This window comes from Sinocyclocheilus rhinocerous, unplaced genomic scaffold (assembly GCF_001515625.1).
Source record: "Sinocyclocheilus rhinocerous isolate Xijiao unplaced genomic scaffold, SAMN03320098_v1.1 scaffold843, whole genome shotgun sequence".
Lineage (NCBI taxonomy): Eukaryota > Metazoa > Chordata > Actinopteri > Cypriniformes > Cyprinidae > Sinocyclocheilus > Sinocyclocheilus rhinocerous.
Window position 1 is genome coordinate 101595 of NW_015655383.1, and position 12900 is coordinate 114494.

General features: G+C 38.6%; 1 protein-coding gene across 1 annotated transcript in view; it reads left to right on the top strand.

Annotated features, from left to right (window-relative positions):
- The first annotated feature begins 129 nt into the window (after positions 1 to 129).
- Positions 130 to 12900, top strand: part of LOC107718007 (fibronectin type III domain-containing protein 7-like) — a 14943-nt gene continuing 2172 nt past the window's right edge. The window contains exons 1-13 of the mRNA XM_016524922.1: positions 130 to 186; positions 503 to 509; positions 654 to 917; positions 1233 to 1493; positions 3319 to 3576; positions 4207 to 4458; positions 6218 to 6472; positions 7235 to 7492; positions 7586 to 7849; positions 8538 to 8792; positions 10623 to 10883; positions 11236 to 11265; positions 11424 to 11476. Of these exons, the coding sequence (XP_016380408.1) occupies positions 130 to 186; positions 503 to 509; positions 654 to 917; positions 1233 to 1493; positions 3319 to 3576; positions 4207 to 4458; positions 6218 to 6472; positions 7235 to 7492; positions 7586 to 7849; positions 8538 to 8792; positions 10623 to 10883; positions 11236 to 11265; positions 11424 to 11446 (2445 nt within the window). The 3' untranslated portion in view covers positions 11447 to 11476. The remainder of the gene's footprint in view (positions 187 to 502; positions 510 to 653; positions 918 to 1232; positions 1494 to 3318; positions 3577 to 4206; positions 4459 to 6217; positions 6473 to 7234; positions 7493 to 7585; positions 7850 to 8537; positions 8793 to 10622; positions 10884 to 11235; positions 11266 to 11423; positions 11477 to 12900) is intronic.

Below are 12900 nucleotides of genomic sequence, written 5' to 3' on the forward strand. Positions count from 1 at the left end.
GGTTAGGTTAAAGTATCTGAGATGCCTTAAAGAAAAGCTCCATGTATATTCAGACAAAACACAAGAAACTGAAGAGAGTGCAGAGTTTAGATTAAAAAGGAGAAATCAGGATTCAAACAGAGAAAACAGATGGCAGGCCTGGGAGGAATCAAGGGACTGGTGCTTTTGCTTGGAATAGTCTCACAAGTAAGTTATGTAGTTTTATTCATTCACTTCACATTTCCCTTTATTCATAATTTAAGTACTTTGTAACATGCAGCATAGAATAATGTGAATGAACAGGGAAATGGTACTTCTTTAAATAAAAAAGAATTAAGTAATAAAAGAAAAGAAACATTTTCTATGATTCTGTCATGCATTAATACGTTTAATGCATTAATACTAATTTTAAATTTGATGCAGTTATGAAAAACACTTGGAATTAAAAAAAAATAATCCAAATGTACTAATTACACTTGTTATGAATGTTTAGTCTAATAAAAGTAAATTGTTTCATTTACAGGCATCAGGTACTGCTCATCTGGATCAAATTAACAGTATCTGTTTAAATTCAAATTCACACTCATAAATACACTGTTCTTGATTATGATTTGTGTTATATTTAACCAGCATTAATGAATTCCTCAGACAACTAAGTTTCTTGTCTTTTACAGGCAGCACAATAACAGTGAGTATTTTTACGGTGACATCAAAGAGTGCGGTGTTGCGCTGGAGCAAATATGAAGGCGCATTGTCCTACAGAGTAACAGCTTCTCTCCGAAACTCTCAAGTCCCTGTGGTCTTTGCCAGCTTTGGACAGAACACCATAATGGGCTCCGTTAATTCCCTGAATCCCAACACTGCATACACCTTTCGTGTCGAGGCCCTGGGTAGCCACATGAACATGCTGACAGATGCTACTGTGGATGGATCTACTGGTGCGTACTGAAATCTACACATGGCTTGCTAAAGAGTAGTGATGGGATCTAGGAGGTAATATGTCTCAGTGTGAAAAAAAAACTTTAAGCATTCTTAGAATTGAAAGAAATTTCCATGATCTTTCTATGCCTGGAAATGACCATTTTTAAATTCCCTGATAATTCCAGGTTTTCCATATAGAATCCCTGATTAGCAACTTGTTTGTTGAATTGACCTTGTTTGCAGTTTAATATTTTTGAATCAGTTAGGCTCCCAGTGTTAACTGACGATGTGTGAAATTAATGGAACTTTAACATTTCTAATTTTTTGTTCAGCTCCTGATGTGCCCTCCATTGTGATGGCCTCCTCTAAAGAAAGCCAGAGCATCACTGTGGAATTCACTACGGTCTCCGGTGCCACTTCCTACATCCTGCGTGCTGAGACAAATGATGGATCTTTCTTCTCAGAGATCTCAGTACCCGGCTCTCCGGGGACTGTCACCAACCTCCAGCCATACACAGACTACACTCTCAGTGTCATGTCCGTCAACAGCGCAGGCAGAAGCCAGCCTTCCATCTCCGTGGAGGCTAAGACAGGTATATTCTTCTACTCTCTCTCCCCCCTCTTTGACCTCGAGGCCAAAGAAATGATCCATTCATGAAGGGACAGAGTTGGCTATTCTCTAACCCTCACCCAGTGCTGTAACCTTATCCTCTCATTGAGAAAGATCAGGATAAGCTATATGGCTGATCTCATGGGCTTGATTTTTAGCAGCATGCATAGCTTGTGTTCACATTTTCAATGGAATAGGTTTCTCACGCATGTATCCCTAAGTAACAATATCCGGGTTTGCTCTTTAGGCAAAATAGGCAAAATATGAGAAGTTGAACTATGACAAAAGGGCTGCCCTCCTCAAGGGACTGGGCACAGGAAATTAATTCTCTGTCTTCACCTCAGGGCCCTTAGCAGTTTTGTGTCATTGTTCAGGTAGCACGTTTTCCACCTGAGATGGTCACCAAGGAAATAATAATGGAAGGTAACTTAATTCTCAGAATAGTCTCGATGTGAAATCCTATCACAAATATCCACAGAATTACATCATGCATATGATCCAAACAGAACAATGGGGTGTTTTCTTCAAACCACTTAAGCAATCTGAGACCTGTTCCAGTTATGACACACCAGGAAGTGGTAAGAGCAGAACCAATGCCTAGGGTTTAGTAAAAAGAATCCAGTTTCCAAACGAAACTGTGGAAGGGAAGGGATCAGTAAAGAACAGGAGAGGGACAGACAGGACATTTCAGGCAGGACAGAACTAGAAATGGACACGGCTAGAGAGGGAAGGGAACAGAGGGACTGAAGACGATGAAAGACACCAGAATGGGCCTAAAGGGAATGGAAAGGAACGGAAAGAAATGGGAGAGAACCGAAATGAATGAGAGAGGGATGAATAGGAAATGCCAGGACAGGACAGGACAGGGCAAGACAGGAAATGAAGGGATGGAAAGTGAAGAAGTGGAAAGGAAAGGAAAGGAAAGGATGAGACAGGACAGGAATAGACAGGACATTCGGGAAAGGAAAGGATGAGACAGGACAGGAATATACAGGACATCCGGGAAAGGAAAGGAATGGATGAGACAGGACAGGAATAGACAGGACATTCAAGAAAGGAAAGGAAAAGAAAGGCTGAGACAGAACAGGACAGCAATAGACAGGACATTCAGGAAAGGACAGGACATAAAAGGACAGAACAGAACAAGGCAGGAAAGGAAAGGAAAGGAATGGAATGGATGAGACAGGACAGGAATAGACAGGACATATAGGAAAGGAAAGGAAAGGGATGGATGAGACAGGACAGGAATAGACAGGACATATAGGAAAGGAAAGGAAAGGAAAGGAAAGGAAAGGAAAGGAAAGGAAAGGAAAGGAAAGGAAAGGAAAGGAAAGGAAAGGAAAGGAAAGGAAAGGAAAGGAAAGGAAAGGAAAGGAAAGGAAAGGAAAGGAAAGGAAAGGAAAGGAAAGGAAAGGAAAGGAAAGGAAAGGAAAGGAAAGGGATGGATGAGACAGGACAAGAATAGACAGGACATTTAGGAAAGGAAAGGAAAGGATGAGACAGGACAGGACAGCAATAGACAGGACATCCAGGACATGGCATGAAAAGACAGGAAAGAAAAAGACAGGACATAAAAGGACAGAATAGAACAAGGCAGGAAATGAAAGGAATAGGTACTGCTCCTATTACATAAAGCCATCTGACACCTGTCAACTGTCCCTCATATCCATATCACTAAATTAATTTAGGATCAGAATTAGATCACTTAGCTTGGTAGTCAATAAGTATCTTCAATACTTTTGGTTACAATGCAGATGTCTGTCTGATCTCTCACTATTATCTTTTCTCCCTCTTCTGTTGGACCCCAGTCCTTCCTGCTCCTCAGCTCAACACCAGCTCTCCCAGCAACAGCAGTATCCTGGTGAAGTGGGAGCCAGTGAATCACGCTGTCCTCTACAGTCTCAGCATCATCAAGGATGGCTCGTACAGCAAAATTAGCCTCAATATCACAGAAACTCAGGTTCACTTTCCAGACCTGGAGGCAGGAACCAAATACTGCATTAAAGGAAATGCCTGGAGTCCTGAGAACATTCCCGGAGATGACTTCACAGTTTGCCAAATCACACGTAAGACAATAGAGATGGAAAGAGAGAGTTTACTTCATGCTTAAGTAGGCAGAAACTGTTACACTTGATACACACACAGTTTCTGTCATACCTGTAAATACCTGTAACACTTAAGGAAAAGAAAGGGGTCAGTAAAAGAGCAGCAAACAGAGCATGCACACCAAGTACAGCATGTTAGGCAGAGTTGTCCAATTCTGCTCCTTGGACTGCAAAACCTGTCACAGAGTTTAGCTTCTGTTTAACACACCAGGGGCCAGTTGCATAAACTTAGCCTCTATTTTAAGACAGTGTCTTAAGAAGTAGTTTGACCAACTAGCAGTTATCCAAAAGGTAATCAGTCTTATATTTTGGATTCAGCTTAGATCTACGTTTTGATGTAACCGAATTTTAACAATTTTGACCAGTCTTAAAGAACAAAATTAGATGACTAACTTTTGAATGAATGAACGTTTCTGATAGAGCCTTGATTACCTGGTTCAGGTGTTTAATTATGCTTGAAGCTAAACTGTGCAGGACAGTGACCTTTCAGGAGCAGGAATGGACACCCCTGAGGTTAGGAAATCTTCACAGCTAAAACTCTGCGATAGCTGGCACATTAAACTTTGTGTGTGTGTGTGTATATGTCCGCAGGTCCTCCCACTCCTCAGTCCATTGAGCTGGTGGTGACAAGCACCCCTGATGCTGGTATTGTGGTGTCGTGGGACCCAGCTAAGGGTGCAGAGCAGTATGTCGCCTTGAGCTTGACCGGACAGAACTGCTCCTCATCTACTAACTCCTGCATCCTGATTCCTCTGAGCTGTGGAGAGACAAACTCTGTCACAGTGATCACTATCAACCAGGCTGGAAACAGTGTCCCCTCATACCCAGTACAGATTATTTCATGTGAGTAAACCCATTCACACATGCAAGTTTGTCATATCATTGATAACAGGACTTTCTTCCTCAGTTTGATGTACTATGTCAAGGGTGTCCAATTCTTCTTCTGAAGGACCACTTTCTTGTAGATTTGAACTCCAACACAACTGCCTGGAAGTTTCTAATGATCCTAAAGACCTTGATTAGTTGGTTTAATCAGGGCTTGAGCCACTCTGCAGGATAGGGGGCCTTTAAGAGCAGGACTGGACGTGCATTTACACCAAGGGTGTCCAATCCTGCTCCTGGATGGTGAACGTCCTGCAGAGTTTAGCCCGAACCAGCTCCCACACACTTGCCTGGAAGTTTCTAGTAAATTCTGAAGACCTGGAATAGCTGGTTCAGGTAAGTTTAATTAGGTTCGGAGCTAACATTTGCAGGATAGCGGCCCTCCAGGAACAGGTTTGGACATCCCGATGTAGACATACTGTAATGTTAATGCACAACACAAAGCTCCCTCATCAGTCCATTTACTGAAACTAAAATCCAAAAACAGGACATTTAATAACTGTCATGTTTGTGACATGACAACCATTACCACACAACATTTGACCGATCATATTTATGGTACATACCAACAGTGCCAGTCCACTGACTGTGTTTAAGTGGAATTTTAACAGACATAGATATTTTGACATATTTTTTTGTATTTGTTCATTTAAGCCCACAACCAAAGCCCAAAGTAGCCTATCGTTGTCCGTGTTTTGTTCTGTGTCAGATCGCACACACATAAGACCGTGGGAACTTTTCCGTTGCTCAATATGCATTTAACTCTTTTTTTAGTACTGAACACGTCCAGTGTTCGGGATTGACTATTACATGTAACAGAATTACGTAATGTAATTACAAAATAAATTTAACTGCAATCTGTTACAGTTACTGAGAAAAAAAGTGTAATTTGATTACCGTTACTTATGAAAATGTGAATGATTACAAAGGGGGGGTTACATCTGAATATTTTCACACACATACACAGATTTAATTGATTTCTATCCTACATTGCATTGACTGCTCTTGCATTGACACCAATGTTTCAGGAGTTTAGGACACACAATAGGACACATGCTTACTCAATAACTGTTTAACTTCCTATTTGGGTTTATGTACAGTAGTCAACATTTGAAGTGGATCAAAAAAGTTAATCAAAGTTGTCCTAAGACAAGAACGAATTTGGTTTTAGGTTTTAGGACAACTTTGATGAAAGGTTTTGATCCACTTCAAATGTTGACTACTGACTATTCTTTTTTTTTTTTTTTAAGATTAACTGTTTTTTTCCAAGGCATTGGAAAGTATTTGCCAGCATTTCCTGACACATTTGCTATGCAAAGATTTAATTTCAAAAACCGTATCATAGCTAAACTATATCTTATGATTTTAAATCTGTATTTAACCTCGGAACGGTCTCAAAGTAAGAAGAACTGCTAAAGTCTGATTTTGTGGTGGCTGTGCTTTAAAATTAAACTAATCTTAATTGAAGTGAAGAAGGATTTTGAAAGTCTGACCGTAATCAGTGTTGAGCACTGCTGTAAGGTTAACCCTACCTGTTTTAAATCCTGGTTTTTGCACAGCCCTAGTTATTACAAGATGTTAGCCATTCATAAACAATGTCATTTACATACAGATCTGTCCATAGGTCTGAAGAACTAACAACAGAATGAAATTTAAGCTATTATCACTCTGAATCTTGCCTTTTGGAGACTCCCTCACTGCCCAATCTGTTGTTTGTCAGTCCCTTGTCCCCCGCAGCCCATCTGGGTGGAGGAATTGGTGCCCGGTAACTGTTCTGTGAAGTGGAGCGCCGTCCCTCATGCAGAGTACTACACCACCTTTATTAAAAGTGACGATGGCATCGAGGGGATGTGCAACTCGACCGAGCTGTACTGTCAGTTTCACTGCCACTGCGGATACTCGTACATCATGAGTGTGTTTGCACACAACCATGCTGGACAAAGTCCCCCGGGACCTCTCCTCAACCACACCACCTGTGAGTGTTAAAGATGCTGTAAAATGGCTTGTTGTCCATGTATGTTAGCTCTGAAGTCATGTCACAAAACCAGTTATAAGTCTCAATTTTTAAAAGTGAGATACATCATCTGAAAGTGTGTATAGATAAATAAGCTTTCCATTGATGTATGTTTTTTTATTATTTGGTCGAGATACAACTATTTGAAAATCTGAGGGTGCAAAAAAAATCAAAATACTGAGAAAATTGCCTTTAAAGTTGTCCAAAAGAAGTTCTTAGGAATGCATATTACTAATCAAAAATTAAGTTTTGATATATTTACTGTAGGAAATTTACTAAATATCTTCATGGAACATGATCTTTACTTAATATCCTAATGGTTTTTGGCATAAAAGAAAAATCGATAATTTTGACCCATACAATATATTTTTGGCTATTGCTAAAAATATACCCCAGCGACTTAAGACTGTTGTTGGCTATTGCTACAAATATACCTGTGCTACTTATGACTGGCTTTGTGGTCCAGGGTCACATATAGGGAATCTAAATGCCAGTGAATTACTTAAAGAAACACACATTAATAATGGACAGTACTTTTCTTCCAAGAAACCAGGTAAAAATATTGATGAAATCATGTTGCACTCACAGGCTTATTTTAGATCTACTATTCTAGAACGACCTTCCCCCTAGTAGCAATAGCTGCTTTTCACTGACCATTTTTTTTTTAAATAAAAAAATGTTTTTACATTAAAAAACTTATTCTTTTCCACCTGCTATCCACAGTGCCTTGCTGTCCAGCGCTCACCACGGTTTCCGCAGCTTCTTGGGAGACTCTGATGATGGAGTGGTCTCCTGTGCGTGGTGCGGATCTGTATGAGACCCGTGCTGTGGATGCAAACGAAGTGATTCTGTGTAATGACACGGCACCCAGGTGTGCCCTCTCTGACCTCACTTGCAACAGCAAATACAGTGTAGTCATCATACCTTGCAACGACGTAAGTGGCTGCAACCTCACCTGCAGTCCACAAACACATGAAACAGGTAAATTCACGCACACAAAGTGGAACATACATCCAACCTTTCACAGATATACTTTACACACACTCTCTCTCTCTTTTTCTTTCTTCCGGAAAGCTCCATGCATGCCTGAGATCACCAGTGTGAGCCAGACTAACACGTCTAGTTCTAGTGTGCTGGTTAGCTGGACTTCTGATAACACAGTTGCCAACTACACCGTCAGTGTGATTGGCTCAGTGGGTGACACACACGTCTGTCACTCAAACGACTCTTCCTGTCTGGTGTCCAACCTGCCTTGTGGCTCCGTCTATGAAGTCAGTGCCATCGCATCAACCTCAGCTGGAGAGAGCATGCCCAGTTACACCGTTCCACTGGAAACAGGTTAGGATTTCAAACAGTCAAGAAGCCAATTGGGTCAAAAACCTACAGTTACATTCAAGATGATTGAAACAAGAGAAAGAGAAACGTTACCTTCTGAACAAAAAACAACCCATCACAGAATTTGTAGTAGTTTTACTGGTTATAATCACTGATCTATATAAATGAATTGTATTGGTTTTAATGGAAACTGTAATGGTCCCCGTGGGTCTCTACTGGTAATTTGTTGCCATTTTTTTGGTGTCTTGTTAAAACCACCAAATCCTAATGGAATATGTCCCAAAACACACTACAAAAAAACATTTTATTTAATAGTTTTAATGATTAATAGTTGATGGTTTGTAATGTTTGTAAGGGTATTTGTAGAAATTCTGTAATGCCTTTTATTTGTTTTGTTTTTTCCAGCAGGATTTTTGTAGAAAACGTAAAAAAAAGTATCAATATAATACTTCGATAAAATTTAAAATGGGTTATTTTAACCAATATTTGTGGAGTATGTGCTGTATGCTTAAGCTCATGGTGGCATTAGCTTAGCAACATGCTAACAGAAAACAACTGAAATAAAATGTGAGGCAAGTCTCTTGTGTACTTCCTGGTCACTTATTTTGTTCTATTAGAATGCTGTCTTGTGTTTTGAAACACAACCTACACATCTTACAAGTTTAAAAGAGTACTTAATTTGTTTTTTCAGCACCTTGCTGTCCAGACAATCTCACGGTGAGCCAGGTGACTCAGGCCATGACCAACGTGACCTGGTCACCCGCTAACGGCGCCCAGACGTACATCGCCTCTCTGTCTTCACCACGCGGCCATGCGCAGTGTCACACTATGGAAACAGAATGCGTGATGGGATGCATCACCTGCGGCACTAACTACACGGTCTCCCTGGACGCCATTAGTCGCACCGGACACAAGGCGGAGTGCACCTACCACGGATTCTCTGCCAGTACGTCCTCAGAACTGACCGTGATGCCATTAGTGGTAGAACTAACACAAATACACAGAGTCAGTGTCCAGTGAAAAGTATGTCCAAAAATGCATGATTCAAGAGCATGAAAACACTTTTTTTTTATAAAAAAAAATTGTGCAAAATGTTATAGAAAATAATGTGATTAGTCATCTTTAGCACCATATTGTCAACAGAATTCTGTCGTTACACATCTGTTAAAGGGTTAGTTCACCCAAAAATTTAAATTAGCCTATGAATTACCCTAAAGGCATCCTAGGTGTACAGGTGCATCTCAATAAATTAGAATGTCGTGGAAAAGTTCATTTATTTCAGTAATTCAACTCAAATTGTGAAACTCGTGTATTAAATAAATTCAATGCACACAGACTGAAGTAGTTTAAGTCTTTGGTTCTTGTCTTTCAAGTTGTTTAATGCCACTCAGCGGGTTTTGCATGCATTCGTCCAAAAGAAGTGAAAAAAAGCGCATCCATCCAAAATAAAAAGTGTCTCTTACGGCTCCGGGGGGTGAACAAAGGCCTCCTGTAGCGAATCCATGCGTTTTTGTAAGACAACACCCGCTGACTGCCATTAAACAGCTTGAAAGATCAAAGACCATTTTTATTGGATTCAACTGAAAGAAGGAAGTCATATACGCCTAGGAGTAAATAATGGGCTAATTTTCATTTTTGGGTGAACTAACCCTTTAAGGTGAACTCTTAAGTTTATGGTAAAAAAGTCAAAATTCTCAAAAGCGGAGATATGTCTTTTTAATTAGATAGCAATAATATAAAAATTGCACTGCTTCCATAAATTTATTATGAGTGATTTTTAAAGCTACCTTCATGTGCTATTGGAAATTTCATACTTTCCTTCTATAATTAGGAGTTTTTTGGGGGTTTTCTGCATTCAAGTGCTTTGTTGTCGTACAGAACAGGAATCATGGAGGACACCAGGTTCCTTCTTGCCTATTCCTTGGTAAAATCTTATTAAACCCAAAATATATTGAAGATATTTAGCCAATATCCAACAGAATTTGAATAAAATGGAACGTTCCGATTGATGGCAACCACACATTCATATAAACGTGCTTGATTGCCAGAATTCCAAATTGATGTCAGAATTCCGGTCAAATAAATTCTACTCTCTCTAATTCTCTCTTTAAAAACATGACTGTGATGATAAGAGAAAGCAATATACATTTTGTGGAAACAACAAAGAAAACTTAACGCAAAAGAAATGTTTCTCTCCTCTGCCATATTTAAAGCTTAATGCCCGTCTAACTCAAAAACTTGGATATTAAAAATATCTCTGGGGTAAATATGACTTTAGTGGGCCATTCATGTCCAATTTGTGACTTTAGCCAATAGCATGTGAAGGCAGCATTACTTCTGGAGTCAACATGAAATTAAACCTTTTCAAAATACACGTTTCCAGAGAATTCTTCATTCAAGTGTACATATCGTAAAGAAAAATTAATCTACAATATTTTTATTAAAATGTAATAACTTGCTCTGCCTCTGAAATGACTGTCCTTTTCAGCTGACATCTTCTAGGCCACACAGCTGGGGAAACTACTGTTACTACAGAGGAGTTTCCTCATAGAGTCGTCAGTGACGACACAACGGGAGTTTCCTTTCGATAGGGAAATAATGTTAGCCAACAGCCAAATAGATATTTAGGCATTGTTGTACTGTAGTTAATGCAGCATTTATAAAATGTTGCCAGTAATTAATGCTGGCTACCGTGTGTAAGCAATAATGTCACCTGTTCAATCTTATCACAGCATGTAAGTGTGAAGTTTCATCAAACGTTCCCGTCTCTCTCAAGGTCAGTGCTGTCCCTCAGGCATCCGTCTCTATAGAGGAACCAATAACACGCTGATTGTGCGCTGGAGGTCCAGCAGCGCCCTCACCAAATACACAGCAGAAGTCACTGGAAGCGGCAGGACTCACACGTGCAGCCCAGAGCCCGGCAGCTACACATGTACTGTGTCTGAGATCGTGTGCGGTCAGGTCTACTCAGTGGTCGTCGCCCCACTGAGCCCAGACGGAAGCAAGGTCCAGTTCTGTAACAGCAGGCTGTATTCAGGTAATGAAGAAGCCCAAAAATGATTTGCTTTTCATTGCATTAGATAAAATATCAAACCAAATGGAAACAAATCATATGAACATGGAACCGGAAGTGTAACAATACTTTTTGTCTTCCTTTTAAACTTAACAAACTTCTGTGTGAAATGTTTGTTTATCTTTCTTTGAAACAAATGCCACTTTCTTTGCTATTTTATCATATAATGCAGTGACATTCAGATTTTCGTAAGTACAGCACCGGTACAAATATTTTTGGGCCACTATAGTTCAGGATATCTGTGGTGATTGAACAGTAAATAACTGAAATTGCTTTAAAAATGCATGTTTTTTGTGTGTTGTGTCCTGTCTTTCAGTCACATGTGTGGGCAGCAGTGTTGGAATGGGTAAGAACATCTACATTTCAAACTGATTTGAATAAAATGCTCAAGTAATATCAAAAATAAGGCAAACATGCATATGAAGTATCATAATGCTCTGTTCCTCAAAACTGAGGACATGAAATATTTGGCACTCCTTAATTGAAGCCTCTCTTTACTCTCAGTGCTCTATCAAGGAAAAAGATAATGATGGGATGGATGTCCTTCAAACAGTGAGGTACGGCTAGTACAAACACGTGTGCTCGTTACACACAATAGAGAGAGTCCTCCCTCTCTGAGCCCAGGACTAATCCACAGTAAAGTCCATTATAATACACTTCTCTTGTCAGTGTCACATCACATCTGCAAACCAGGATTCTGTTATAGACTTAAAGGGATAGTTCACCCACAGGTAAAAAAATCTGTCATCATTTACGGTATGAGTTTCTTTCTTTTGTTGAACACAAAAGAAGATATTTTGAAGAATGTTGTTAAGAAAACAATTTCGGTTCCAATTCCTGAAATAGGCTACATGCTTCACTTGATCACTATTTTAGAAAGCAGTGGCAACAGCACTGCTGGTAATAACAGTTCAGTTTGAATCCAGCAATCAAGCTATTTGACTTTGTAGTCAGAGTAATACATTTCCTCACTGGGAACTTTAGAAACAAAAGTGGCAGCAATTATATTGTTGCAGTATTGATTTGGTTAATAGTAAAATAATTGTATTGTAGTGGCACAATTATGATTTGTTTCATGTATTGTTTTCGTGTGTTTCATGAAAAGGGCAAGAAAAAAGTGGCAGCATTTAAAACCTTTTAAAGAAGTATAAAACAATATTTTTTTTAAAGAAAAACTACTTGTATTTTTATTAATTAATTTCAACCATTTTCCATTGTCACCTTTTTATTTTGTTATTGAAGACAAAAAAAAAATAGAATGCATATGCATATCTATAATGAGGAATGTAAGCCCTTTTCTACCATGGGAACGAACGAACGAATTAATTATTTAATAAAAAAAAAGAAAAGAATGGTAATTGTGACTTATCTCACTTTTTTTCCCTCATAATTGCGGGATATAAACTTGCAATTATTGGTAAGAAATCCAAATTGTGATAATTAAAGCTGCAATTGTGAGATAAAAAGTCACCAGTGTTGGGGAAAGTTACTTTTACAAGTAATGCATTACAATATTGCGTTACTAAGTAACTAATTACATTACTTTTTATGGAAAGTTATGTTACTTTTGTGTTAGACTTTTTTCATCTGTTCGTTTGTTTTTAATAGTGCTGTCAAACGATTAATCGTGATTAATCGCATCCAAAATAAAAGTTTTTGTTTGCATAATATATGTGTATATTTGCATAATATATGTGTATACTGTGTATATTTATTATGTATATATAAATACACACACATACAGTATATGTTTTGAAAATATTTACATGTATTTACATGTTTATGTTTATATTCATAAAATTTATATTATAAATAAATATATTTAATATATAAACATAACATATTTTTCTGAAATATATACATGCATGTGTGTGTATTTATATATACATAATAAATATAAACAGCATACATACATATATTATGTAAACAAAAACTTTTATTTTGGATGTGATTAATCGCGATTAATCGTTTGACAGCACTA